The 16,438-nt window shown below is 44.6% G+C and overlaps 1 protein-coding gene across 1 annotated transcript; it reads right to left on the bottom strand.

Moving 5' to 3' along the window:
• Window positions 1-9,079: 9,079 nt before the first annotated feature.
• HTR1F (5-hydroxytryptamine (serotonin) receptor 1F, G protein-coupled) lies at window positions 9,080-10,180 on the bottom strand. Its single transcript, XM_010567241.1, has one exon. The coding sequence runs from the start codon at window positions 10,178-10,180 to the stop codon at window positions 9,080-9,082; it is 1,101 nt and encodes a 366-aa protein (XP_010565543.1).
• Window positions 10,181-16,438: the final 6,258 nt, after the last annotated feature.

The following is a 16,438-nucleotide window of genomic DNA, read 5'->3' as shown; positions in this document are numbered from 1 at the left end:
TCCGGCGGCGGCCCCCCCGCCGGCCCCGGCTCGCCCAGGCGTGCCCCGCTGCGGGGCTGGCGGCTCCTGTTCCTGCTGAGCGGGCATGACCCGAAGCCTGACAGTGCAGCGGCTCTCCTTCCGCGCGAGTGGCCGGGGACGGCTCGAACGATTTGCGAATTGCCTCTCGTTTCTCCTATACATTTCCAGAATCCGCCGTTTGTATGCGACGTGATTTCTTGCCTTCGGATAGACTGGCTTTTATTTTCAAAGCGCACTTAGTAAGTGCGACCGAGCCTGAACATCGCAGCGGCTCAGACCTGTCAGAGCGAAGGTGCCTCTTGAGCAGAGGGATGAGCTGCCGCCTGCTCATCTGGTTGTTTTGCCTCCCTGGATATGCAGGAGGGTGGCTGCGAGGAGGGCACGGCTTTCTGCTTGCCCCCGCGCTGGTGCCGCAGGTGGCCATACCAGCGGAGCAGGGGCTCCGGCTGCCGGCTGCACCCTTCACGAAGCATCTGGTGGCTGAGGCAAAGCTGCTCTGCCTCCTGAGAGCTTCCCTCCGAACTGAGGCCGAATCCAGCCCTCGGTGAAAGGGTGCTCTGCTGCTTGGGCTTTTCTCCTTCTCTCTGACGCTTCTTTCACCTGTGCCGTGTTTCCTTGTATGCGCGTTAGTCTATAATGTATCGCTCCTCCTTTGGTTTTCCTTGTACAGCTAAGGATGAGAGAAGGCAGAACAGGTTATCGTTTCATAGCCTTCCTCATTCCCCTGAAGTATCTTTAAATGAGCTCTTTTGTCCAATAACACAAAAGTCAAACCTTCTACTGAAATAACTCTTACCCTTCATTCACAGTGTGCATTCTGCTGTGGGTAAGAACAGTCAGAGCATGGAATGGTGTGAGTAGAAGGGGTGGTTCAGAGAAGTGTGACTTGATTTATTTTCTGTTGAATCCAGACTGCTTTTTTTTTCTTTTCTGTCTTGTTTGCAGGTTTAAAGCTTGGAGACTGTCTCAGTTGCTTTTTGTTATTCTTCTCCAGTCAAAGAAAAAAGAGAAGTGAAGTAAACTGGTTATGAAGTTGTTTAAAGCCACATTCAGTGAGCTGGAGACACGGGCAAAGGCCAGGCTGGCAGAGGCTGGGGAGGATTGGCATACACCAGGGTATTTAACAAGGAGAGACAGGAAACGTGGTAGTGATTTGACTTTGTGTAACTTGTGTTTGTGGAATATAAAGCAAGCTGAGCGGGTATCCCTGGCCATGTCTAAAGCAAGGGGCAAAGTCTCCATTCAGCACTCTTCCTGTGCTCAAGGTGGCTTTTGAAATGGCAAGGGGGCAGCGTGGACATGTAGATAAGATTTTAAAAGATGTACTTTGATGCTACTGAAATTTTTTCTCTGCTGTTTGTGGCCTTTAAAATCTCAATACTTGCAATTCCCCAGTCTCACCTGCTGTGCATGCCTGGTGCTGACCAGTACTGTCACACTAGTCTTGGAGAAGGATCCTGTGTGCTCAGATATCGAGTGCTGTACTGACCTTGTGTGGGATGAAGATGCCAAAACAACCTCCTCTCCCTCTCTCAGCTCCTGAGAGGTGCCAGGCAGCTTCAAAGTGAACTGGCACTTCTGTTAGTTGGATCTGAGCTGTGATGAGTTCAAGCAAGTTTATTTCACGGCTGCCTGGCTCTATAAGGAGTAAACTACTCAGTCTTTGTCTCTTCATGTTCTGTTCCTCCTTCCCCTTTTCTGATTTGCTTCACTCCACAGCTCTTGTTTTCTTCCCTCAGACTGTAGTATATGATTCCTCATGTAGTTCAACAAAAGGATGGTCAAAATCCTGCATCTGGGGAGGAATAATGCCATGCACTAGTATATGCTGGGGGCTGACAAGCTGGAAAGCAGCTTGGCAAAAAAGGACCTGGGGGCATCCTGGTGGACACAAAGCTGAACGTGAGCCAACAATGTGCACTTGTGGTAAAGAAGGCCAATGCTGTCCTGGGCTGCATTAGGAGAAATGTTGTCACCAAGTCAGGAGAGGTGATACTTCCCCTCTTCTCAGCACTGGTGAGCCCACACCTGGAGTGCTGGGTACAGTTCTGGGCTCTTCAGTACAAGAGAGATGTGGACATACTGGAGAGAGTCCAGCAAAGGGCCACTAAGATGATGAAAGGACCAGAGCATCTCTCCTATGAGGAAAGGCTGAGAGACCTGGGGCTGTTCAGCCTGGAGACTGGAAGGCTCAGGGAAAATTTTTCAACTTAAATAAATACCTGAAAGGAAGGCATAGAGATGATGGAGCTGGGCTCTTTTCAGTCGGGCCTAGTGACAGGATGAGAGGCAATGGGCCTGAAACACAGGAGGCTCCATCTGAATGTAAGGAACACTTTCTTATCATGGGGGTGATTGAGCACTGGAACAAGTTGCCCTGGGAGGTGGTAGAGGCTTTATCTTTGGAGATGTTAAAAAGCCATCTGGACATGCTCCTGCACAGCCTGCCTTAGGTGGCCCTGCTTGAGTGGGGGGTTGGACGAGATGACCTCCAGAAGTCCCTTCCAACCTCAACCATTTTGTGATTCTGTGAGTCTCGCACTAGCTTTAGAAACACCCTTTGTTCTCTTCTCTTGTTTTCTATGCTGAATGGTACCCCAGGACCTCACCCAGGTTGAGGTGCTGGGTGCCCACTTCTGTCAGCTTCTGGTTTTCTGCCTGTAAAAGGGAGATAAGACCTCCTACCTACCTCACATAATTAGTTAACTAATATTTCTTCCACACTTTGAAAACAAGATGGGAGAAATACTTGTCAAAATGCAAAAGACCATCAATGAACGAGGTTAGAAACAGTCCAATAGTAATATACCTTATATTTATGTGTGTGAAAAATAAGGTCATGCTTACTTGTTATAGATATATCTTGCTTGGAAAACTGTTTTGGGTTCAAAATGACCGCAGTTTACTTGCTGCCAAAGTAGATGTGGAAGAAAAATCCACAATCTGAAAACCCTTAACTTGAATTTTTATCATCTTAAATTCCAATGTTTTGCATTTACCCAAGCTGAATGATGACCTCAAGCTTCAGAGCCGAACTTTATGATGGTGGCATGCAAACTCCGTATTGACCAGCACAGAGTTGGTGAGGTAGTTCAACATTGTCTTGCTAAACATGCCGGAAGGGCTGAAAAAGCCCAGCTCAGTTAGGATAGACAATAAGCTGCAGGAACTGATATTAAGGGACCGTTAATGTCTGATCAAACTCCCCTTGCCCGGGAAGATGGGTCAGATGCTGGATTGCTCTTTCTTTTGTTACTAGTTAGTACTGACTAAGCTTGCTGCAGGTGGCATTCTCATGGAAGACATCTCTTTTTGCATCTGGTATGGGAGCAGTGCTGCTCTGTGTTGAGCCCATCTGGTCACAAATCAGTTCAGGCTGCGTCCTGGCTACCTCCAAAATAATAGATGGATGTGAAAGATTGTGACTGTTTTTGCTGTAGATAAAGACACAGCTTTGCTCCTGCTGGTTAATGGTGTGTGTTTCTGGAGCAACTATCTTCTAGTAACTGCCAGACTAGAAATGACTGGAGTACAAACTGGCTGATTTCTTATTTCATGGCTGTGGACTGTTTTATGCAGCTTTGTACTATGAAATATGGGAAACCAGGCTTAGCAAAAAGTGAGTTGCTTAGCAGATGCTTGCTGTCATACAAATTAGCCACAGCTTTTGCATCTTGGAGAGCTGCCAGCAGAGAGCTAGCTATTGCATTAAATGTCTACTACCAGTCATGGTCTAAACCAAAAGCTAAAAGATTAATTGCTCTTCTAGCATTATCTTAGCAGTTAGCGCTTTTTGTGGCATTAAACATGTTTTTTGTCTTTAAACCCAAATCATAAAATGCTGCTCTGATTTTCAAATCAGTGAGTGTATGGGAAGAACAGGAAGAGGTTTAATTTAGTGAGAGAAAGTATCATGCATGTATAGGAACTAATTTGCTTTAAAGTGGAAATGGAGGCTAATTTTGTTACTGCTGCCCATCTGGTATGTAACAATGAATACCTTCAAATCTATGGTTTAAATAAATGTATGCCTTAAAGAGTGGATACAATTGATTTAAGCTACTACTGGATAAAAAGTAACAGCATTCAATAAGCATCTTTGACTTTGCCTTAGCAAGATTTTTAATACATAATTGTACTAATGTGGTTTGACTAATGAAATACAGTACTTTTTCCTTGCCTAAAAATATTTCCCTCTGAAATTTTCCCGAGTTGCAAAGTTCTTTCTTAAGAAGTAACTCACTTGAACATGAAGTAAAGAACTGGAATTTAGGAAACTCATACTTCAGTAAGTTCCTGAGCATATAAGGTTGCTTTCAGTCATTGGTCTCCGTTATAAGTGAGGGACTTGACACCAGAAATGCTGTTTTGAATTCAGTTGGTAACCTTGACTGTTCACGCCAATGCTGCTGACTTCTGTTTGTTCTGTTTTCTGTAATCTTTCTTTTTAGCCAAGCTTGGTATCATCAAGGCTTTCATTTCTTGAGTTACCAAATGACGGCTAGAAATGCTAGATTGAAGAAATGTTTGTATTTCTTTTAGAGGTTTAGCCTTCCTGGTTGAGGAGGAAAATAAGAAATTTGACCCAGTGTCCCCAGAAGACAAATGAAAAATCCAGAAAAAAAATATCTGTTTAATTCATTTCAGGATTTTGCAGGGGAGGGTTACCAACATCTTGCTGGTAATTTTTAGCAGTTCTGCTATAGGTAGTACTGCCCCTGTAGTGCAGTAGCACTTTTTGGAGGAGGAATATGAGAGCCACCAGCTGATGCCATTTACTGCTTGCTTGGGTGTTGGAGTGCTTCTGAGTGCCTGCTGTGACCAGTAGATGACTGCTGACCCATTAGCAATCTGTCTGAGAACAGCTGCCCATGCAGCGGTGCAGCCCTTGTTTCTAGATGAGGCACAGTGTTAGGTTTATGCTTAATCATTACAGGGCTGCTACAATGGTTTCTTCTCACTTTTCTTGCAGCGTTTACTCTCTGATGTGTGGAGTTCAAAAAAAGCCTTTCCTTCTAAGGGCTACAGCGGTAATTTTCTGTTTCCCTTCTTCAAAGGAATCTGAAATGCAAAGGCCAAATAATAATGTGTACTTGCCTAGAAATAATGTGCTGAGTTTGTAACTACTGGAGAAAATAATTTGGCACATAGTTATTTCCATGTACCTCCCTAGCACCAAGAACAATTACGCACCAGCTGAAGACAGTGACTGCCAAAAGCGCATTTGGATGAGGTGGGTGTTTCTGGGTGGTACAGTCACGTGTTAACAAGTGTGACTGCATCACTGAAACAAAAGTATATTTGTATCCCCAAGCCCTTTGTACGGATATGCCATCCTCAAGAGGAAAGGACACCAATAAAGCATCTGGCAGGGAGGAAAGGCAAAGAAATGAGTACAGGATAATGAGGTATACTTAACTGCTTGCTGTTAGCAAAAACTATCCACCTGAACTGGATATAGTGTTCACAGCTGCTTCAGCAATCATTCTCTGTGAAAGCTGAAGTGGGAGGAGGTCAGCTGCTCCAAATCCTGTTCTCTGGGTATTAGAAGAAATCTAAACTAGCTGGGTGGGATGGGAGGGTAGCTGCAGCAGGGATAGGGATCCAGGAAGCTTGTGCAAACCTTAGAGGAGATGTAAACCTTTTCCCTGCAATACAACACAGAGTCTTCTGATAGAGACAGGAAACCAGACATAATTTTTTCTATTTGCTGAGACTGAGCTCTCACAAGGCATGGAGCTACCTGCAAAAAATCTTAGGTCCAGTTCATAAAATCTTGCTCCTTGAATCCAGTGCTGAGCTCCAGTGGATGGGGAGGGGAAAGCAGCATCCCACAGACATCTTAACCTTTATGCATTTTGAAAAAGGAACTCACATTTTTTCTTAACACATGCATGGATAAATGCTAGATATGAAATGATACTGTGTGGGGTTGTGTGATACAGTGTTCAGCACAGTGGATTCTGTTAGAGAATGAGTGATGAGTTGCAGTCAGACACCAAGAAACGATGGTCCACAAGCCACAAGTGCTTTTAATAGGATAACTACCCACTCATTTGCTTAGATTTCTTGTAGTTGCATCTTCCACCACTGGGGTGTTGAAGGGTGAGCAGATACAGCTCAGTGAAAAGGATACAAAAGAAACCACCCTAAATTAGATTCAGATTATAATACTGTTAACAGTGCATAAATGACAGCTATTTTCTGTTTATCTACATATCATTCCATTCTTTGAGCATTATCCATTATTATTTAAATATGAGTATTTCAAGTATCTTTTCTCCTCAAAAGCAACCCCCTTTTTTCCTTCCAATTTGATTTCACAAGATATTGTCAAACTTCTTACGTGTAAGATGATAAACAACATACTCCACCCTCCAGTAGTCATAAAGGGAGAAGCAGGGGGAAAGGAAGTCCTGCCCCTAGATATCCAATGTTATGACTCAGTACTCAGGAAATGTGGGAAACAGAGGTCTTCAATCTTAAATGTTTCAGTGGGGTTTCCTTTGCTGCCTTCTGCTAATCTGCTAATCCTTTTAGAAAGCTGAATTCCACGGCTCTTTCTGGAGACAGTAGAGCACAGCTGATGTTTAAAGCAGTTTTTTTCTTTTAGCATAATGCAGCCATTGCCAAGGTCATGGGGGCTGCAGAGGCTGTGCTCTGGCTGCAATGGTAGTAAAGCGTGCTAGCTTGCACTGAGCATGAGCCAAATTCCATTCTGTCGCATCCTAGTATCTTCAAAATTTAGCTGTGCTACCGCTGTGCTAGAGCTACGCGGCATGACAAGTGAGCTTTCCATTAGATTCTGGCTGGGTTAAAATCAACACCAAAGCAAATGCACCATTTCTAGTACTTCTGAGTAGCATCTCATTTGGACCTTGATGTGAAAGCAGAATACAGTAAGTTGCAAGTGACAGAAACAAATTAGTTCGATATCTCAGGTTTCAAACCTCATCATCTTGCAGGAAACACCTCTGACAGCTGTTGTGTCAGCTGGTAGCTAGTGGGCAAAATACAAAAATTATTAAACTCCGGAGTTGGTAATACAAGGGAGGGAGAGGGGGAGAGAGAAATGACAGTAATGGCTTCTTTCTGAGTTTTCTTGTCTAATGCAAATAGCTGAAAGTCTCTTGGAAGAACAACTGGAATGACCAGTGATAACTTTCCCAAACTAAGGGTGTCCATAGTGGTCTCATGTCTCAGCTTCTTTGTGATGTCCCTAAGCTGCTGGCCCATGTGCCAAAATAGAGTGCCTTTGCAGGAGACTGCTGCTGCTGACAGTGGATTTGTAGTTCCTGTAAGGAGCCTCAAGTCCCTGTTCCTGCCTGACAGCACTGAATGGGTGGCAATGAAGTTGAATCCAGGGTCTTAGTGACACAGCCTGAATCTGTTTGTCCTGAAAAGTGCAAAACCCATCCCTGTGTTCTGGTGTGGCTCTTAGTGACTCATCTGCACTCAGGGGTAGATGCCCACTGCTCTGTTAGTACTCTTAGCTGTCGGCAAACTTGCACTGCTGATTTTGAGGCAAGGGCTGTTCTTGCACTCATTTGTGCTGTGGCTTGGCATCTAGAGCATGTAAATCAAAATTGGCCAAGGTACCATCTTTGAGGCCTTAGAACTCAGCCCACAAAGCCCACAGTTCGTTGTGGTTATCTTTGACTGAAACAGCTGGCCAGGGCTGGCTGGAGCGCCTACAACGTCCTTTTAGCTCTGCTGGGACTGGGGGCATGGACTAGGTGCTCTGGGGGAAGGAGGGGTTTAGAGGTGCCAGCCAGTAAGCATCCCCCAGGATCCCCTGCCCAGGTGTGCACTGCATACTGAGGTGACTCCCCTGCTCTTACTGGAGAAGCTGCTGCACAGCCTTTTCCAGAGACCAACGCTGCCAGCACTGTGGTTGGTCTCTGCTTTTTCATGTGCTTGGAGTGCACAGCCCTAGTGCTTGAGGCAGTCGAGAAAAGACTTGGGGGATATCGTGCTTCTTGGGGTGGAGGGCTGAACAAGATGAGCTGGAGCTGTCAGGCCAAGTTCTTCATTAGGTGGCCCTCAACCAAACCTCACTAAGCCACCCACCATCAGCAATGCTCTGGAGACCCTGGCACAAATTGTGTAGCTGGGTTTGGCACTGAAAGTCACAGGGGCCATGCCTGGCCAGGTGTGTGAGGCAGGGATGAGGACATGAAGAAAGGAGTGTCTCATGATTCTTCCCCTTCTAACATCTCCATGAGAAGGACCAGCTGCTCTTTATGAGCTTACCCTCCCTAGTCCGTACTGAAGAGGTGTCTCAGAGCACCAGGCACTATGTGTACCCAGCACAATGGAGGTGCCCCAGCTGTCTGTCTGTTTCCCTTGGTGCTATGCCCATGTCTGTTGTGGGTGTGCAATGGCAGAGAGCTCACAACATTGGCTTGCTATGAAACTGGTAACCCGTGAAAGCACCTTGACTACCGCTGGGGTGCTGCGAGGGCATAACACAGGGAAGCCCTCTATTTACGGGAGAAGACAGGGCTGCAGCTGCACTCAGCTAATCAACATAGGATAATGCTAGATATTTTTAAAGCTACTACCTTTCACTGGGAATGGCTTGGCTCTATGCTGCAGGCCTGTGTCAAACTAATAAAATCATGTTCTAATTCCAAGGTGTATTTTCTATCTTCTTATTTGCATTAGGGTTTAGAACCTGTGTGTTGTTTTACTTAAAATTTCATTGGTGACTGAGGGTTACTTTTTTTCAAATTTTGTTTCTTTGTCTACTTCAAGTGTATATTTCCTTCCTATTTAAGGTAATACCTTATGCTTCAAGCTAGGCAGCTCTGCAAATCCCAACTGGATCAGAGCCACAATATGCTACCTCTTTTTCCAGAGCAAAACTGATCCCAGATGATCCACCTCTTTAAAACTTGGGCAATTTATGGTTCCAGTACTACTGATACAAAAAAGTCATACTGTAAATGCAGAGTCTTGGTGCTTTTCCTTAAATACAACAAATGTCATCTCAGTTATATAAATTTATACAGGTTAAGAACCAATGAGTATGTTCTCCTTATATGAACAAAAGCTCTTAAAGATATTGCCTACACTGCACAAGCTTCTGGAAGGCTTTCTTGAAATCTTCATTAAAGATTGTGTAGATTAGAGGGTTAATAAGGGAGTTTATATATCCCAGCCATGCTAGGAAATTAGACATGTCTTCTGAGATGTGACACCTTTCACAGGTATTAACAACTACTTCTTTTACAAAAAAAGGGAGCCAGCAGATCACAAATGCCCCCAAGATCAGACCCAGCGTAGTTGCTGCCTTTCGTTCTCTTGTGCTAGAGATTCTCTGTTTTTTCCAGGACTTCTCGTGCTTAGATTCAGACCTAGGGCTTCGTAGGGTGATATTGCTTTTATTGCAGTTCACCAGGGGATCTGATGTCTTCTCTGCTGTGCTGGGCATTGAAGCCGATTTGGTGCTTCTTTCACCTGCATCCAAAAGGACTTGTCCATTTGCCTCCTCCCTTACGATCCGGCTGACACTTCTTCTGTGAAATGTCTTTGCTGCCTTGTATATCTTGTAATAAAGGATCAGAATCAAGGCCAGAGGAATATAGAAGGCGCCAAATGTAGAGTAAATGGTGAAAACAATGTGGTCGTGTTTGATGATGCATTCGTCATCCCTGCTGGTCGTCTGGTGCCGCCAAAATAAAGGTGGCATGGAGATAAAAATGGATATGATCCATACCACTGCAATCATGATGCCAGCATGCTTAGGTGTCCTTTTCCTTGCATATTCCACAGCATCTGTGATTGCTCTATACCGGTCCAAAGCAATGGCAGAGAGATGCAAGATGGAACACGTGCAGCACGTAATGTCCACGCTCAGCCAAATGTCACACACCACTTGCCCCATCATCCAGGTCTCCTTTACAATGTAGGCAATGCTGAAGGGCATCACTAGGACTGCCACAAGGAAATCAGTCACTGCAAGAGAGCAGATTAGATAGTTGGCGGGGTGGTGGAGCTTTCTTGTCACAATTATTGCAGTCATCACGAGAGAGTTGATGGCCGTTGTCATTAGTGCAAGCACAGACAGGGTAATGGAAATGAGAATCTTGGATGTCACCCATTTGAATAGTTCTTCTGATGTACCATTTTGTTCAGTTGAGTTTATTAAATCCATGTTCCCTTTTAAAGGTGATCTTTACCAGTAGCAGTTACCTGTTGGAAAAGTAAAAACATTCAGAATGTGCATCCTTAGTCTCCAGGAAGTCTTGATTTTTGTCATCTTAAAAGACTATGGGCCCCAAACTTACAAGAACCTCAGACTTACTATTAGAAATTATTCTGCCTCCAGACAGATTTTCCTGGCTAGCACTATGTGGGATACTCTGCCTTCAGAATAGGGACCTCCTCTTTCTCCTTGGTTTTGCTGTTGAGAAAGGCATGTCTGCATGGCAGGGAAGAGGAGCATGCTGTGGTGCCTGAGATGGCACTGCCCTGTGGGGTGCTGCATGTCGCTGCACGGGGGAGCCAGCCTGGTCCCTTGAGCAGGGCAGCAGCATCAATGTGGCCCCTGGGGTGCAGAGCCAGCCCTCCTGCTAAGTACTTTGAATGGATTGTAGTGGAGTCTTGAAACTGGTTAAAGGTGGACAATCTCATCCTAAAGTAAGTACTAATATTGCCTTTAGGCTAGCACTGTCCACTCCACTAAGCGATGTAATGACTGTTGAAAACTTTAATCCACGGGAAGCAGGCATAATTCTTGTTTTCTCTATATAAACTCCTTTTTCCCCAGCAGTACATGAGTCCTTCCTTGTGTATAGATAAGCATGGGCTTTCTAAACTGGGACATAGTTTTCAAGAGAAAACAGAAACGTGAAACATTGCAGTGCAAACAGGAGAAGAAACAATTGCATGTTGAAAGTTTCATTTTAGAGCTTCTTCTTATGCACCTCTAAAATAAAACAGCTGAATATATTTTAAAGCTTCAAATGGTTGACTTATCGTCTAACTGAAATATTATACATAGCTTAGAGTCTTGAGAACATATTACTTTTCCTCAAGTTTTGCTATTCTGTGGTTGCTGCTGAAGAAAACTGCAGAAAACTTGGATGCTAGTTGTCCTGCTAATGACTCTACGGAAACAGTATAACTCCTCGTACAGCTCTGCAGGAAGCAAAAAGCAGGGAAATACTGATGAAAGAAATTCTCAGTTATGTTCTGGGGACATGCACCCTACTTTCTTATCAAGAAGGGTTTCTAAGCACTCTATGGACCGCAGCTGAAGTAAGAGTTTTGAAGTTTTTAGACTACAGCTTGTAACTCGGGTAAGAGGATCAGATTTCATCCTCTTGCAAGTTTTGACCTGCAATTTCTTGTGTGTGGATCTACCTGATTAACCCCTAAGTGGGGTTTTCTCTGACAAATTTTGGAGTGTAGTGAGTGGGTTGCATTTGCGTTGCGTTGGATGCCACAGGTAGGGAAATACGTGAAATAAGTGAATAATTTTACTTAGGAAAATGGGTCTCATTAACATAACTAAAGCTTTTTGATATTATGCTGGAGTCGCTGAAAAAGAATCTCATATACTGTTTATAACCTTGGACACAACTCACTAATTTAGTTTGAGATTCTAACCTGGGCAATGCTTTATATGCTTGTTTTGGGTTTGTGTGGCGCAGGTTTTTTTGGTAGCGGTGGAGGGGCCGCAGGGACGGCTCCCGTGAGAAGCTGCCAGAAGCTTCCCCGACTTCCCGCCTCTGGCCCAGGCCGAGCCCATCAGCGACGGTGGTCGCGCCTCTGGGAGAACAGATTGAAGAAGGGGACCCGGTAGCGAGTGGGGGATCGGAATGTGAGAGGAACCCCTCTGCAGACACCGAGGTCAGTGAGGAAGGAGGGGAGGAGGTGCGCCGGAGGAGGGGATGCCCCTGCAGCCCGTGGTGGGACGGGACGGCAGGCTGTCCCCCCCCCAGCCCATGGAGGGGAGCGGGTAAGGGGAAGCCCCCCAAGATGGCCGCGACTCCGTGGGAAAGCCCGCGCTGGAGCAGTGCGTGGCTGAAGATCGGCCCGCGGAAAGGACCCGCGCCAGGGAAGTTCGGGAAGAGCTGAAGCCCAAGGAAAGGACCCACGCCAGGGAAGTTTGTGAGGAACTGCAGCCCGCAGAAAGGACTCACGCTGGAGAAGTTGGTGAAGGACTGTCTGCCGTGGGAGGCACCCCACGCTGGAGCAGGGGACGGGCGAGGAGTCCTCCTCCCCCGAGGAGGAAGGAGCGGCAGAGACAAGGTGTGGGGAGCTGACCCCAACCCCCATTCCCCGTCCCCCTGTGCCTCTGGTGGGGAGGAGGCAGAGAGAGCCGGGAGTGGGAGGGAGGGCTGGGGGGAAGGTGCTCTCAGGTTTGGGTTCACTTCCTGATAGCCTTGTTTTGATTTGATGGGTAGTGAATTAAATTGATTTAGTTTCTTCCCCAAGCTGAGCCTGTCTTTTGCCCGTGACCATAAGTGGTGAGTGATCCCTCCCTGTCCTTGTCTCGACCCACGAGCCTGCCTTTATATCTTCTCCTTATCCCACCATGGCTGGGGCAGGGGGGAGTGAGTGAGTGAGTGAACGGCTTCATGGTGCTTTGTTACTGGCTGGGCTGAAACCACGACAATGTTATTGACCTGCTCAAAAAGGTTTTTAGCATTGCTTGACCAACATTTAATTTTATGGAAGAATAAGGAAAGGAAATGTATTTTACATGGCGATATTTACAAATGCTGAGTGGAATCTTGTCCTGTATGTGAGCTGATTACAGCATGTGTGTGCTCTCTTTCTCTCTGTGTCCCTCTTTCTGAACTTGAAATACACTTCATAGGCATAAAAGTAGATCTTTCATCATGTCAGTGTGTCGTGGTTTAACCCCAGCCAGCAACTAAGCACCACGCAGCCGCTCACTCACTCCCCCCCATCCAGTGGGATGGGGGAGAAAATCAGGAAAAGAAGTAAAACTCCTGGGTTGAGATAAGAACGATTTAATAGAACAGAAAAGAAGAGACTAATAATGATAATGATAACACTAATAAAATGACAACAGTAGTAATAAAAGGATTGAAATGTACAAATGATGCGCAGGGCAATTGCTCACCACCCGCCGACCGACACCCAGCCAGTCCCCGAGCGGCGATTCCCCACCCCACTCCCCAGTTCGTAAACTAGATGGGACGTCACATGGTATGGAATACACTGTTGGCCAGTTTGGGTCAGGTGCCCTGGCTGGGCATGAGAAGCTGAAAAATCCTTGACTATAGTCTAAACACTACTGAGCAACCACTGAAAACATCAGTGTTATCAACATTCTTCACATACTGAACTCAAAACATAGCACTGTACCAGCTACTAGGAAGACAGTTAACTACATCCCAGCTGAAACCAGGACACAGTGTCACCTTAAAAGCTTCTGAATCCACAGTAATTGCTAGTTTGCAGATATTTTTGTCTATAGCTAGCTGCCTTCCAGAGAAGGAATAGGCACATATAGTATTATCTTGTGAATGTTCAACGTCTGCTAAATAAATCTTCATTTTCAAGCTTGTATAAATACATGGGAAAAAAAGTTTATTGGGAAAAACTAAGACTTCTGTTGATATCTGGCAGTTGATCATATTTTAGAACAGTTACTCATTATGGTTAATTACCTTATAAATTTCTAACTCTTTGGGTATTAGTACTTAATTGCAAGCAAGCAAAAAGCAATTTAGAGATAATAAAAGTTGATTAATAGCTTTTGAAAGATGATTCAGTTTGGGACTGTGGAGTAAGGAAAATGGTATGGGTGAGTTTGCAAAACTGGTGTGTAGGAATAAGTAGGTTTTGCTAAGTGTGGCATTTATTTGGAGGCTTTTTATAAGAAGCAGTGACAGAAATGTGCTTACTTGCCATGTGCCATGATTATGCTTCTCTGTGTGGTTTTAAGATTATCAGCTGGTACACAGATTTCGTTCAGGCTGCTAGCATGGAAATACAGCAGGATTGGAGATTACCACACTGAGTTTCTAGTGTACTACTGTTAGATAGATAATTGTGCTGAGGTGTCCTGTTCATGGGACATAACCTGTTCTTTAATGGTACCCACCTGGACATATGCCCTCCTGTTCCTACGTGGAGTGTTAAGACCCTCTGCTGTTGCCCTCACAGTCCTGGCAGCAGGTGTCCAAGGTGGTCCCCATGGGCTGCTGTGCAGACCAAAGAGTGTGGCTCCATCCAAGGGAGACAGCAGTATGGTGACAATATCTGCCCTCCAAGGTAGTGGCTCCCTTTGAGGTTATAGAGCCATTCAGTGGCTGTGCTGCTGAGGATTGCCAGTCACAAAGTTTAGTGGCTTTCCTGTCCAAGTGGGATGGGAATCCTCTGCTAACTGTGGCAGAAATTTGCACAAGGTTATTGGGTGATCATTACCTAAAAAGATTGTTTTATAAACATGGGGAGTTGAAACACTGGCAGCATTTAAGGACTGCTGCTTCTCTCTCTTGTGATCACTTCCAGGATGAACTAATTCTGGATTTTCTCTTGCGGAGTTGAACTCAGTTCAATCAGTGGCCATCACTGGCTTCTGTCCTCAGCAAGCAACCAAACCACTTTAGGAGTATGAAGAATGATCCTGGAAACGGTGCACTGGATTAGGATGCAGGAGAGCTGGCTTCTGCCCCTCTGCTGCAGGCTTTCCTTGTCAATTTTTGAGCAAATTCATTAAAGTGCTTTAGTTAACTCTTTGTAAAATAGATACAGGAGTATTTCTGTGCTACCCTACTTTGCATATTTGTATTGCCTTCTCTTAGTAGCATGAATTATCTCTTGTATGCATTTAGTGCAGGGAAGATCTAATCTCAGGTGATACCCCCAGGTGCTGCGGGCATACTGGCATACCTACACACTGTATTTCCAGCTCGGACTTTGCTGTTATCCCCGTGTGAGTCTACTGAGCTCTTGCCTCACAGAGCAGTCACAGTTCCTCTGCCCTGTGGTGTGGCCATCTCCTTATGGCCACATACCTGACATAAGACTTCAAAATGAAGCATGGAATACTTGGAGCTCTCTTCTCTGAGCAGAGAATTTACTCTGGTAAATGAAAACAAACTTGCAGCCATGCTGAACTGAAGAGAAATCTGTATTTCAACAATTATTGAATGGGTTCAGCTGGGTTCAGCAGTGACATGTAACTATTTTCAAAGAAATTATTACAGTCCAGATGTTTTTAAGGTTACTTTTGTGGAACTGGCGACTCAGTGGCCCTCTTGAAGGACTAAGATGAATCTGTCGGCTTATCACTGATACCTCAAATTCCATGGAAGCTGCTCTTGCTGCAGTTGGAAGTGTTGTCTTTTATTATTACCTTTTCATTATGCAAGTGTCGTTGGAAAACTTTGGAAAGACTTGAAGCTTTGATTGCATTATATTGTCCTGAATTTAAGATTGGTGAAAATGATGTCTTGTACTTTGTCTTCATTATAGATCTTCACACAGTAAATTAATCTATAACTGGTATTAAAATACAAGTAGTATGGTATTTCAGTTGACCCATTAAAATATTAGCCTTTGATTGCTGAACAAGAGCCCTGTAAACAAAGGAAGCTGCTGTTCACCTAATAAAGCCTGTCTGTTATCTTGGGTACATGAAAATTATTATTTTTGAGGTATTAGCCACTTATAAAAATCTTTTTTCCTTCCCTCCTGGATATGGCATGATGAGGCGACCAGAATGTAAGTGCTTCCTTGTCTATAAAAGCACATATATCATCCTACTGCTCTAGTTTAGAGGGCATGGGGGAAAATGTCTGTGCAGCCTTATCACAAGAGTATACATTAAATTTGTCTAGTGGCCACTCAAAGAAAAGGGAATGTTGTTGTTGGTCCTCAGTTTTGCAGGAGCTTGTGTATATGTTATTAAGCCTATAACCACCCATTTGTGTTTGAGATTTACAAAATAGTAACAAGATTGCTCCTGTTCAGTAGCATTAGTCTGTCCTTCCAGGTTTGGAAAACAGCATTCCTTGCTTTTGAGTAAACCTGGAAATTAATTTGAAACACCATTTGCTGGAGAAACATGGCTGGGAATGCCTTTTGGAAGGGCATCATGATCCTACTGTTTGGGGTTCTGAATTTAGGCTGAACTCTTAGAAGATTACAGCTCTTGATTTTGGGGCCTCGTTTGTTTTATATTGCTGTAAGTACTGGCAGCAAGAAAACTTGCTGATGAGAGTTTAAGTACTGCTTTTGAACACAAGTTTTCTGGGTGTACTGGGGGATGTTTGCTTTCTTTTTTCCATGTGGGTTCCTTAGCAAAATGTGCCTTTAATTTAAAACCAGTAACAGTATTCAGAAAGCAAAATGAGCAACTGATTGAACTAAGGGTATTTAAATTGCTACAGACAGTAGTAACAGCCTTTGTCCATTAAGTAAACAC

Source organism: Haliaeetus leucocephalus, unplaced genomic scaffold (genome assembly GCF_000737465.1).
Source record: "Haliaeetus leucocephalus isolate CR32 unplaced genomic scaffold, Haliaeetus_leucocephalus-4.0 Scaffold228, whole genome shotgun sequence".
Classification (NCBI taxonomy): Eukaryota; Metazoa; Chordata; class Aves; order Accipitriformes; family Accipitridae; genus Haliaeetus; species Haliaeetus leucocephalus.
Note: the sequence above shows the minus strand (reverse complement) of the source record. Positions and strands in the feature narration are given on the sequence as shown.